The sequence below is a fragment of the Bombina bombina genome, chromosome 7 (genome assembly GCF_027579735.1).
Source record: "Bombina bombina isolate aBomBom1 chromosome 7, aBomBom1.pri, whole genome shotgun sequence".
NCBI lineage: Eukaryota > Metazoa > Chordata > Amphibia > Anura > Bombinatoridae > Bombina > Bombina bombina.
This window is the reverse complement of record NC_069505.1, coordinates 22,086,655-22,101,283: the sequence shown is the minus strand read 5'-3', so window position 1 is coordinate 22,101,283 and position 14,629 is coordinate 22,086,655. Positions and strand designations below refer to the sequence as shown.

The 14,629-nt window shown below is 35.2% G+C and overlaps 1 protein-coding gene across 1 annotated transcript in view; it reads right to left on the bottom strand.

Moving 5' to 3' along the window:
• Positions 1-14,629, bottom strand: part of SIPA1 (signal-induced proliferation-associated 1) — a 217,161-nt gene that overhangs the window by 86,660 nt on the left and 115,872 nt on the right. The window contains 1 exon segment of the mRNA XM_053719981.1: positions 11,555-11,658. Coding sequence (XP_053575956.1) covers positions 11,555-11,658 — 104 coding nt within the window.

Sequence of the window (14,629 nt, the reverse complement as noted above, 5' to 3'; positions counted from 1 at the left end):
TTGCTAATGTATAATATTGTGTTATAGAGATACCTAGGTAGTGTCTGTAGCATTACATGACAGGTAATAGTGCTGTTATCTAGTGCTCTTGTTAATGTATAATATTGTGTGTTATAGAGATACCTAGGTAGTATCTGTAGCACTACATGACAGGTAATAGTGCTGCTATCTAGTGCTCTTGTTAATGTATAATATTGTGTGTTATAGAGATACCTAGGTAGTATCTGTAGCACTACATGACAGGTAATAGTGCTGTTATCTAGTGCTCTTGCTAATGTATAATATTGTGTGTTATAGAGATACCTAGGTAGTATCTGTAGTACTACATGACAGGTAATAGTGCTGTTATCTAGTGTTCTTGCTAATGTATAATATTGTGTTATAGAGATACATAGGTAGTATTTGTAGCACTACATGACAGGTAATAGTGCTGTTATCTAGTGCTCTTGCTAATATATAGTATTGTGTGTTATAGAGATACCTAGGTAGTATCTGTATCACTACATGACAGGTAATAGTGCTGTTATCTAGTGCTCTTGCTAATGTATAATATTGTGTTATAGAGATACCTAGGTAGTATCTGTAGCACTACATGACAGGTAATAGTGCTGTTATCTAGTGCTCTTGCTAATGTATAATATTGTGTGTTACAGAGATACCTAGGTAGTATCTGTAGCACTACATGACAGGAAATAGTGCTGTTATCTAGTGCTCTTCCTAATGTATAATATTATGTGTTATAGAGATACCTAGGTAGTATCTGTAGCACTACATGACAGGTAATGGTGCTGTTATCTAGTGCTCTTGCTAATGTATAATATTGTGTGTTATAGAGATACCTAGGTAGTATCTGTAGCACTACATGACAGGTAATAGTGCTGTTATCTAGTGCTCTTGCTAATGTATAATATTCTGTGTTATAGAGATACCTAGGTAGTATCTATAGTACTACATGACAGGTAATGGTGCTGTTATCTAGTGCTCTTGCTAATGTATAATATTGCGTGTTATAGAGGTACCTAGGTAGTATCTGTAGCACTACATGACAGGTAATGGTGCTGTTATCTAGTGCTCTTGCTAATGTATAATATTGTGTGTTATAGAGATACCTAGGTAGTATCTATAGTACTACATGACAGGTAATGCTGCTGTTATCTAGTGCTCTTGCTAATGTATAATATTGTGTTATAGGGATACCTAGGTACATCTGTAGCACTACATGACAGGTAATAGTGCTGTTATCTATTGCTCTTGCTAATGTATAATATTGTGTGTTATAGAGATACGTAGGTAGTATCTGTAGCACTACATGACAGGTAATAGTGCTGTTATCTAGTGCTCTTGCTAATGTATAATATTGTGTGTTATAGAGATACCTAGGTAGTATCTGTAGCACTACATGACAGGTAATAGTGCTGTTATCTAGTGCTCTTGCTAATGTATAATATTATGTGTTATAGAGATACCTAGGTAGTATCTGTAGCACTACATGACAGGTAATAGTGCTGTTATCTAGTGCTCTTGCTAATGTATAATATTGTGTGTTATAGAGATACCTAGGTAGTATCTGTAGCACTACATGACAGGTAATAGTGCTGCTATCTAGTGCTCTTGCTAATGTATAATATTGTGTGTTATAGAGATACCTAGGTAGTATCTATAGTACTACATGACAGGTAATGCTGCTGTTATCTAGTGATCTTGCTAATGTATAATATTGTGTTATAGGGATACCTAGGTAGTATCTGTAGCACTACATGACAGGTAATAGTGCTGTTATCTAGTGATCTTGCTAATGTATAATATTGTGTTATAGAGATACCTAGGTAGTATCTGTAGCACTACATGACAGGTAATAGTGCTGTTATCTATTGCTCTTGCTAATGTATAATATTGTGTGTTATAGAGATACCTAGGTAGTATCTATAGTACTACATGACAGGTAATGCTGCTGTTATCTAGTGATCTTGCTAATGTATAATATTGTGTTATAGGGATACCTAGGTAGTATCTGTAGCACTACATGACAGGTAATAGTGATGTTATCTAGTGCTCTTACTAATGTATAATATTGTGTGTTAAAAAGAGATACCTAGGTAGTATCTGTAGCACTACATGACAGGTAATAGTGCTGTTATCTAGTGCTCTTGCTAATGTATAATATTGTGTGTTATAGAGATACCTAGGTAGTATCTGTAGCACTACATGACAGGTAATAGTGCTGTTATCTAGTGCTCTTGCTAATGTATAATATTCTGTGTTATAGAGATACCTAGGTAGTATCTATAGTACTACATGACAGGTAATGCTGCTGTTATCTAGTGATCTTGCTAATGTATAATATTGTGTTATAGGGATACCTAGGTAGTATCTGTAGCACTACATGACAGGTAATAGTGTTGTTATCTAGTGCTCTTGCTAATGTATAATATTGTGTTATAGAGATACCTAGGTAGTATCTGTAGCACTACATGACAGGTAATAGTGCTGTTATCTAGTGATCTTGCTAATGTATAATATTGTGTGTTATAGAGATACCTAGGTAGTATCTGTAGCACTACATGACAGGTAATAGTGCTGTTATCTAGTGCTCTTGATTATGTATAATATTGTGTTATAGAGATACCTAGGTAGTATCTGTAGCACTACATGACAGGTAATAGTGCTGTTATCTAGTGCTCTTGCTAATGTATAATATTGTGTTATAGAGATACCTAGGTAGTATCTGTAGCACTACATGACAGGTAATAGTGCTGTTATCTAGTGATCTTGCTAATGTATAATATTGTGTGTTATAGAGATACCTAGGTAGTATCTGTAGCACTACATGACAGGTAATAGTGCTGTTATCTAGTGCTCTTGTTTATGTATAATATTGTGTTATAGAGATACCTAGGTAGTATCTGTAGCACTACATGACAGGTAATAGTGCTGGTATCTAGTGCTCTTGCTAATGTATAATATTGTGTTATAGAGATACCTAGGTAGTATCTGTAGCACTACATGACAGGTAATAGTGCTGTTATCTAGTGCTCTTGCTAATGTATAATATTCTGTGTTATAGAGATACCTAGGTAGTATCTATAGTACTACATGACAGGTAATGGTGCTGTTATCTAGTGCTCTTGCTAATGTATAATATTGCGCGTTATAGAGGTACCTAGGTAGTATCTGTAGCACTACATGACAGGTAATGGTGCTGTTATCTAGTGCTCTTGCTAATGTATAATATTGTGTGTTATAGAGATACCTAGGTAGTATCTATAGTACTACATGACAGGTAATGCTGCTGTTATCTAGTGCTCTTGCTAATGTATAATATTGTGTTATAGGGATACCTAGGTACATCTGTAGCACTACATGACAGGTAATAGTGCTGTTATCTATTGCTCTTGCTAATGTATAATATTGTGTGTTATAGAGATACGTAGGTAGTATCTGTAGCACTACATGACAGGTAATAGTGCTGTTATCTAGTGCTCTTGCTAATGTATAATATTGTGTGTTATAGAGATACCTAGGTAGTATCTGTAGCACTACATGACAGGTAATAGTGCTGTTATCTAGTGCTCTTGCTAATGTATAATATTATGTGTTATAGAGATACCTAGGTAGTATCTGTAGCACTACATGACAGGTAATAGTGCTGTTATCTAGTGCTCTTGCTAATGTATAATATTGTGTGTTATAGAGATACCTAGGTAGTATCTGTAGCACTACATGACAGGTAATAGTGCTGCTATCTAGTGCTCTTGCTAATGTATAATATTGTGTGTTATAGAGATACCTAGGTAGTATCTATAGTACTACATGACAGGTAATGCTGCTGTTATCTAGTGATCTTGCTAATGTATAATATTGTGTTATAGAGATACCTAGGTAGTATCTGTAGCACTACATGACAGGTAATAGTGCTGTTATCTAGTGATCTTGCTAATGTATAATATTGTGTTATAGAGATACCTAGGTAGTATCTGTAGCACTACATGACAGGTAATAGTGCTGTTATCTATTGCTCTTGCTAATGTATAATATTGTGTGTTATAGAGATACCTAGGTAGTATCTATAGTACTACATGACAGGTAATGCTGCTGTTATCTAGTGATCTTGCTAATGTATAATATTGTGTTATAGGGATACCTAGGTAGTATCTGTAGCACTACATGACAGGTAATAGTGATGTTATCTAGTGCTCTTACTAATGTATAATATTGTGTGTTATAGAGATACCTAGGTAGTATCTGTAGCACTACATGACAGGTAATAGTGCTGTTATCTAGTGCTCTTGCTAATGTATAATATTGTGTGTTATAGAGATACCTAGGTAGTATCTGTAGCATTACATGACAGGTAATAGTGCTGTTATCTAGTGCTCTTGCTAATGTATAATATTCTGTGTTATAGAGATACCTAGGTAGTATCTATAGTACTACATGACAGGTAATGCTGCTGTTATCTAGTGATCTTGCTAATGTATAATATTGTGTTATAGGGATACCTAGGTAGTATCTGTAGCACTACATGACAGGTAATAGTGCTGTTATCTAGTGCTCTTGCTAATGTATAATATTGTGTTATAGAGATACCTAGGTAGTATCTGTAGCACTACATGACAGGTAATGGTGCTGTTATCTAGTGCTCTTGCTAATGTATAATATTGTGTTATAGGGATACCTAGGTACATCTGTAGCACTACATGACAGGTAATAGTGCTGTTATCTAGTGCTCTTGCTAATGTATAATATTGTGTTATAGAGATACCTAGGTAGTATCTGTAGCACTACATGACAGGTAATAGTGATGTTTTCTAGTGCTCTTGCTAATGTATAATATTGTGTTATAGAGATACATAGGTAGTATCTGTAGCACTACATGACAGGTAATAGTGCTGTTATCTAGTGCTCTTGCTAATGTATAATATTGTGTGTTATAGAGATACCTAGGTAGTATCTGTAGCACTACATGACAGGTAATAGTGCTGTTATCTAGTGCACTTGCTAATGTATAATATTGTGTGTTATAGAGATACCTAGGTAGTATCTGTAGCACTACATGACAGGTAATAGTGCTGTTATCTAGTGCTCTTGCTAATGTATAATATTGTGTTATAGAGATACCTAGGTAGTATCTGTAGCACTACATGACAGGTAATAGTGCTGTTATCTAGTGCTCTTGCTAATGTATAATATTGTGTGTTATAGAGATACCTAGGTAGTAACTGTAGCACTACATGACAGGTAATAGTGCTGTTATCTAGTGCTCTTGCTAATGTATAATATTGTGTTATAGAGATACCTAGGTAGTGTCTGTAGCATTACATGACAGGTAATAGTGCTGTTATCTAGTGCTCTTGTTAATGTATAATATTGTGTGTTATAGAGATACCTAGGTAGTATCTGTAGCACTACATGACAGGTAATAGTGCTGCTATCTAGTGCTCTTGTTAATGTATAATATTGTGTGTTATAGAGATACCTAGGTAGTATCTGTAGCACTACATGACAGGTAATAGTGCTGTTATCTAGTGCTCTTGCTAATGTATAATATTGTGTGTTATAGAGATACCTAGGTAGTATCTGTAGTACTACATAACAGGTAATAGTGCTGTTATCTAGTGTTCTTGCTAATGTATAATATTGTGTTATAGAGATACATAGGTAGTATTTGTAGCACTACATGACAGGTAATAGTGCTGTTATCTAGTGCTCTTGCTAATATATAGTATTGTGTGTTATAGAGATACCTAGGTAGTATCTGTATCACTACATGACAGGTAATAGTGCTGTTATCTAGTGCTCTTGCTAATGTATAATATTGTGTTATAGAGATACCTAGGTAGTATCTGTAGCACTACATGACAGGTAATAGTGCTGTTATCTAGTGCTCTTGCTAATGTATAATATTGTGTGTTACAGAGATACCTAGGTAGTATCTGTAGCACTACATGACAGGAAATAGTGCTGTTATCTAGTGCTCTTCCTAATGTATAATATTATGTGTTATAGAGATACCTAGGTAGTATCTGTAGCACTACATGACAGGTAATAGTGCTGTTATCTAGTGCTCTTGCTAATGTATAATATTGTGTTATAAAGATACCTAGGTAGTATCTGTAGCACTACATGACAGGTAATAGTGCTGTTATCTAGTGCTCTTGCTAATGTATAATATTGTGTGTTATAGAGATACCTAGGTAGTATCTGTAGCACTACATGACAGGTAATAGTGCTGTTATCTGGTGCTCTTGTTAATGTATAATATTGTGTGTTATAGTGGAACCTAGGTAGTATCTGTAGCACTACATGACAGGTAATAGTGCTGTTATCTAGTGCTCTTGTTAATGTATAATATTGTGTGTTATAGAGATACCTAGGTAGTATCTGTAGCACTACATGACAGGTAATAGTGCTGTTATCTAGTGCTCTTGCTAATGTATAATATTGTGTTATAGAGATACCTAGGTAGTATCTGTAGCACTACATGACAGGTAATAGTGCTGTTATCTAGTGCTCTTGCTAATGTATAATATTGCGTGTTATAGAGATACCTAGGTAGTATCTGTAGCACTACATGACAGGTAATAGTGCTGTTATCTAGTGCTCTTGCTAATGTATAATATTGTGTTATAGAGATACCTAGGTAGTATCTGTAGCACTACATGACAGGTAATAGTGCTGTTATCTAGTGCTCTTGCTAATGTATAATATTGTGTGTTATAGAGATACCTAGGTAGTATCTGTAGCACTACATGACAGGTAATAGTGCTGTTATCTAGTGCTCTTGCTAATATATAATATTGTGTGTTATACAGATACCTAGGTAGCATCCGTAGCACTACATGACAGGTAATAGTGCTGTTATCTAGTGCTCTTGCTAATGTATAATATTGTGTGTTATAGAGATACCTAGGTAGTATCTGTAGCACTACATGACAGGTAATAGTGCTGTTATCTAGTGCTCTTGCTAATGTATAATATTGTGTTATAAAGATACCTAGGTAGTATCTGTAGCACTACATGACAGGTAATAGTGCTGTTATCTAGTGCTCTTGCTAATGTATAATATTGTGTATTATAGAGATACCTAGGTAGTATCTGTAGCACTACATGACAGGTAATAGCGCTGTTAGCTAGTGCTTTTGCTAATGTATAACATTCTTGTAAAATAGCTGCTATATAGTGCTCCAGAAATGGGCCCAGATCCTAAACATAAATCCCTGCTTTTCAACAAAAAATGCCAAAAGAGCAAAGAAAAAATGATAATAGAATGAAATTAGAAAGATGTTTAAAATCATCTGAATCATGAAAGAAACATTTTGAGTTTTTATTTCCCTTTAACCCCTTAAGGACCATGGCTATTTTTACATTCCTGCAGTGTTTGTGTTTAGCTGTAATTTTCCTCTTACTCAGTTACTGTACCCACACATATTATATACCGTTTTTCTCACCATTAAATGGACTTTCTAAATATAGCATTATTTTCATCATATCTTATAATTTACTATAAAAAAATTATAAAATATGAGGAAAAAATTGGAAAAACCCCACACCTTTTCTAACTTTGACCCCCAATGTTTACATGTTCTTTGTTTTTTTGCAAGTTATAGGGCAATAAGTACAAGTAGAACTTTGCTATTTCCAAACCATTTTTTTTCCAAATGAGCGCTAGTTACATTAGAACACTAATATCTTTCAGGATTACCTGAATATCCCTTGACATGTATATATTATTTTTTTTAGAAGACATCCCAAAGTATTGATCTAGACCCATTATGTATATTTCATGCCACCATTTCACCGCCAAATGCGATCAAATAAAAAAAAACGTTCCTTTTTTCACAAACTTTAGGTTTCTTACTGAAATTATTTACAAACAACTTATGCAATTATGGCATAAATGGTTGTAAATGCTTCTCTGGGATCCCCTTTGTTCAGAAATAGCAGACTTATATGGCTTTGGCGTTGCTTTTTGGTAATTAGAAGGATGCTAAATGCCACTGCGCACCACACGTGTATTATGTCTAGCAGTGAAGGGGTTAATTAGGGAGCATGTAGGCAGCTTGTAGAGTTAATTTTAGCTTAAGTGTAGTGTAGTAGACAACCCAAAGTATTGATCTAGGCCCATTTTGGTATATTTCATGCCACCATTTCACAGCCAAATGCGATCAAATAAAAAAAGGCTGCTAAATGCCGTTGCGCATCACACTTGTATTATGCCCAGCAGTTACGGGGTTAATTAAGTAGATTGTAGGGAGCTTGCAGGGTTAATTTTAGCTTTAGTGTAGAGATCAGCCTCCCACCTAGGGTTACCACCTCGGCCATGTTTTCCTGGACACATATGAGTTACACATGTTGCAGGGTGTGCAGGGAGGAATATGCACTTATGAGTTACACATGCTGCAGGGTGTGCAGGGAGGAACATGAATAATGCTGTCCAGGGTTACTCTTTTTGTGCTGTCCAGCAGCACAATGCAGGTTTATCCCTGCACACCCTGCAGCATGTGTAACTCATAAGTGTCCAGGAAAACATGGCCGAGGTGGCAACCCTACTCCCACCTGACACATCCCACCCCCTAATCCCTCCCAAACATCTCTCTTCCCTCCCCCTCCTCACAATTGTCCCCGCCATCTTAAGTACTGGCAGAAAGTCTGCCAGTATTATAATAAAGGCTCTTTTCTTTTCTTAGCCCCAACCTCCCTGATCCCCCCAAACAGCTCTCTAACCCTCCCCCCACTACCTATTTGCTGCCATCTTGGGTACTGGCAACTGTCTGCCAGTACCCAGTTTGCCACTCAAAAAAAAGTTTTTTATTTTTTTATACAATTTGCATTTTTCTGTAGTGTAGCTGCCCCCCCTCAATACCCCCCTCCCTCTCCCCCTCCCAGATCCTTTGATCATTATTCCCCCCCTCCCTCCTTCCCATTCAATTACATTGGTGGCAGTGGTTGCTGCTCGAACGCACGCACACGTGCACACGCACGCCCCCTGCAGGTCCCCCCACACGCACCCAGCGTGCACATTGTACATACAGGAACCGGATGTAAGGTAGCGATGGGCTGCCCCCCCGCCTCCTTGCAGCTGTTCCCACCTACCAACGATCGGCATCATCGCTGACCGATGCGGAGAGGGCCACAGAGTTGCTCTTTCTGCATCGGTCTTGGAAAAAAGGTATTGCAGTGATTCCCCAATATTGAGGCATCACGTCAATACCTTGAAAGCGGCTGGAAGTGATTAGGATCGCTTCCAGACGCTTTAAACCCCTAACAACGTATAGGGTACGTTGCTGGTCTTTAAAGACCAGTTTGTGTGTGAGGTACCCTGTACGATGTGTGTCGTTAAGGGGTTAAAGGGATACTGAACCCAAATGTTTTCTTTTGTGATTCAGATAGAGCATGCAACTTTCTAATTTATTCCTATTATCACATTTTCTTCATTCTCTTTGTATCTTTATTTGAAAAGCAAGAATGTAAATTTAGATGCCGGACCAGTTTTTGATTGGTGGATAAATTTACCCACCAATAAACATGTGATGTCCAGTGGATTCAGGGTCCCTTTAAGCAGGACTACATTGTTAAATTCATTAAAAAAAAATACACAACATTCATGATTCAGATAAAGCACACAATTTTATAAGTCAGTTTACTTCTATTACATGTGCAAGCTCCTAAGCATATCTCAGTATGCTCTCATAGCAAGGAGCTAAGCTAAAACAATGGAGACCAGGCAAAGAGGTCAGTTTTATGACAAATGTGAAGTGGAGCATTTTATTAAACTCTTTACAATTGTATTAAAAGTACACAGTAAAATGCAAAGTAAAATTATTTATAGTACACAGGAGAACAATATTACCTTGCAACTATATTATTATTGTTATTAGTATATTATTATTATTATTATTGTTTTTAGTATATTATTATTATTGTTTTTAGAATATTATTATTATTCGGCTAGATTACGAGTTTTGCGTTATGAGGGGTGCGGTGCTAACTTGCACGTTATTGTCACCGCTCACTTACCTACAGCGCTGATATTACAGGTTTTCCTAAACCCGGCGTTGTTAGGCAAGAAGTGAGCGTAGAGCAAAATTGTGCTCCATACCGCACTCCAATACCAGGGCTGCTTAAGTCAGCGGTGAGCTGGTTTTACGTGCTAGTGCACAATTTCCCCATAGACATCAATCAATCTGTTCCAATCAGCCAATAGAATGCAAGCTCAATCAGTCAATAGGATTGAAGCTCAATCCTATTGGCTGATTGCATCAGCCAATAGGAATTTTTCACCTTTAATTCCGGTTGGCTGATAGAATTCTATCAGCCAATCGGAAATCAAGGGACGCCATCTTGAATTACATCATTTAAAGGAACATTTATTTGGGAAGAAGACGTTAAAAGAAGAGGATGCTCCGTGCAGGATGGCTGAAGATAAAAGATGTCGTCTGGATGAAGACTTCTGCACGTCTGGAGGACCACTTCTCCCGGCTTGGATGAAGACTTCTCCCGGCTTCATTGAGGACTTCTTGCCGCTTCGCTGAGGACTTCTCCCGGCTTCGTTGAGGATGGATGTCGGCTCTTCAAAACTGTAAGTGGATCTTCAGGGGTTAGTGTTAGGTTTTTTTAAGGGTTTATTGGGTGGGTTTTAGTTTTAGATTAGGGTTTGGGCAGCAATAGAGCTAAATGCTCTTTTAAGGGCAATGCCCATCCAAATGCCCTTTTCAGGGCAATGGGGAGCTTAGGTTTTTTTTTTAGTTAGGATTTTATTTGGGGGGTTGATTGTGTGGGTGGTGGGTTTTACTGTTGGGGGTTGTTTGTATTTTTTTTTTTACAGGTAAAAGAGCTAATTTCTTTGGGGCAATACCCCGCAAAAGGCCCTTTAAAGGGCTATTGGTAGTTTAGTTTAGGCTAGGTTTTTTTTTATTTTGGGGGGCTTTTTTTATTTTTATAGGGCTATTAGATTAGGTGTAATTACTTTAAATATCTGATAATTTGTTTATTATTTTGTGAAATTTGTATTTAATTTAAGTAATTTATTTAATTGTAGTGTAAGGTTAGGTGTTAGTGTAACTCAGCTTAGGTTTTATTTTACAGGTAAATTTGTCTCAAAATACGCAATCATACTGGTAGAAAAAGACGTATGCAAAACTAGAAGTAAATACAGGGTAATGTTTGCTGAAACAGCGCAGTGTGATTTGTATTTGCTACAAGTTCGGTGACTCTCATTAGATTTGCTCTCCCCTGGAAGATGTTCCTTCCCAGAAAGCATTGTTACTTTCTTTGGGGACTTCCAAAAACGCTGTTTGTTTAGGTTGGCATAGTTTCACCAGGGAATAGTTTTGTGAGCCAATAAAATAGCTGTAAAATATCAAGAAAAAGTAGACTTCCCTATTACATTAAAATTAAAATTGCATGATGATGTAAAACTCATTTTAAAGTTTACTGTCCCTTTAATGTGAGCATACAAGCAACCTATCATAATCAGAAGCTGATCAATATGTATCCGTTCAGGAAGCTATAGATGTAAAATGATGAAAGCGCAATGCGCACCCAGAGGCGTTACCTGCTGGCTGTTGCTTGCGGTGTAGGGCAGCATGGTAGACACATGGAACATGATCTCATAGTCCTGATAACGGGTGTAGAGTGAATGTGTCCCCGTGCTGTCAGCTGTGGGGGAAGAAAACAGAAAGTGAGACAAGAGACCATCGTGCGCATGCGCCAATCATCAATACACTGGAAAAATACAATAAATATTTGCAGTTTGGCTCAGAACCCTGTACACATTAGAAGGAAATGAAAGTCAAAATGAAACGCTCACAATTCAGACATAATGCACAATTGTATAAAACATTTCCTCTTTCACTTGCTCTCCTGAAAAGTAGCTCTCCTCCATGACAGTATACTGAGGTAGGCTCAAGAGTGTGCACGTGACGAGCACTATATGGCCGTAGTGTTTGCTTCAATGTGTGTAACAATGTTATACATATAGGGCTAGATTACAAGTGGTGCACAAACTATTGAGCTACCGTTATCGCAATCGTTTGCCCCCCTTTCCAGTGCGCTAGTGTTACAAGTTGAACTAAATCGAGATTTTGCTAGAGCAATCTTGATTTACGTAAGAATCTTTACCGCAATCTCAGAGCTGTGGTAACTAATTTCTGAAAATAAAAAGTTGCACAAAGCACATCAAAAATACATTACAAAGTACATTTACACTCATATTAACACTGTCTAATAAATATACATTACACAGTACAGTTACACTCATAATAACACTATCTAATAAATATACATTACACAGTACAGTTACACTCATATTAACACTATCTAATAAATATACATTACACAGTACAGTTACACTCATAATAACACTGTCTAATAAATATACATTTCGCAGTAGTTACACTCATAATAACACCATCTAATAAATATACATTACGCAGTACAATTACACTCATATTAACACTGTCTAATAAATATACATTACACAGTACAGTTACACTCATATTAACACTGTCTAATAAATATATATTACACAGTACAGTTACACACATAATAACACTATCTAATAAATATACATTACACAGTACAGTTACACACATAATAACACTATCTAATAAATATACATTACACAGTACAGTTACACTCATATTAACACTGTCTAATAAATATACATTACACAGTACAGTTACACTCATAATAACACTATCTAATAAATATACATTACATAGTACAGTTACACACATAATAACACTATCTAATACATATACATTACACAGTGTACAGTTACACTTATATTAACACTGTCTAATAAATATACATTACACAGTACAGTTACACTCATATTAACACTATCTACACAGTACAGTTACACACATAATAACACTATCTAATAAATATACATTACACAATACAGTTACATCATATTAACACTATCTAATAAATATACATTACACAGTACAGTTACACTCATTTTAACACTGTCTAATAAATATACATTACACAGTACAGTTACACACATAATAACACTATCTAATAAATATACATTACAAAGTGTACAGTTACACTTATATTAACACTGTCTAATAAATATACATTACAAAGTACAGTTACACACATAATAACACTATCTAATAAATATACATTACACAGTACAGTCACACTCATATTAACACTATCTAATAAATATACATTACTCAGTACAGTTACACACATAATAACACTATCTAATAAATATACATTACACAGTACAGTCACACACATAATAACACTGTCTAATAAATATACATTACACGGTACAGTTACACACATAATAACACTATCTAATAAATATACATTACACAGTGTACAGTTCCACTTATATTAACACTGTCTAATAAATATACACTACACAGTACAGTTACACACATAATAACACCATCTAATAAAAATACATTACACAGTACAGTTACACACATAATAACACTATCTAATAAATATGCATTACACAGTACAGTTACACACATAACACTATCTAATAAATATACATTACACAGTACAGTTACACACATAACACCATCTAATAAATATACATTACACAGTACAGTTACACACATAATAACGCTATCTAATAAATATACATTACACAGTACAGTTTCACTCATAATAACACCATCTAATAAATATACATTACACAGTACAGTTACACACATAACACCATCTAATAAATATACATTACACAGTACAGTTACACACATAACACCATCTAATAAATATACATTACACAGTACAGTTACACACATAATAACACTATCTAATAAATATACATTACACAGTACACTTACACTCTTAATAACACTATCTAATAAATATACATTACACAGTACAGTTACACTCATATTAACACTGTCTAATAAATATACATTACACAGTACAGTAACACACATAATAACACTATCTAATAAATATACATTACACAGTACAGTAACACACATAATAACACTATCTAATAAATATACCTTACACAGTACAGTTACACACATAATAACACCATCTAATAAATATACATTACACAGTACAGTTACACTCATAATAACACTGTCTAATAAATATACATTACACAGTACAGTTACATACCTAATAAAACTATCTAATAAATATACATTACACAGTACAGTAACACACATAATAACACTATCTAATAAATATACCTTACACAGTACAGTTACACTCATAATAACACTATCTAATAAATATACATTACACAGTACAGTTACACTCATATTAACACTATCTAATAAATATACATTACACAGTACAGTTACACTCATAATAACACTGTCTAATAAATATACATTTCGCAGTAGTTACACTCATAATAACACCATCTAATAAATATACATTACGCAGTACAATTACACTCATATTAACACTGTCTAATAAATATACATTACACAGTACAGTTACACTCATATTAACACTGTCTAATAAATATATATTACACAGTACAGTTACACACATAATAACACTATCTAATAAATATACATTACACAGTACAGTTACACACATAATAACACTATCTAATAAATATACATTACACAGTACAGTTACACTCATATTAACACTGTCTAATAAATATACATTACACAGTACAGTTACA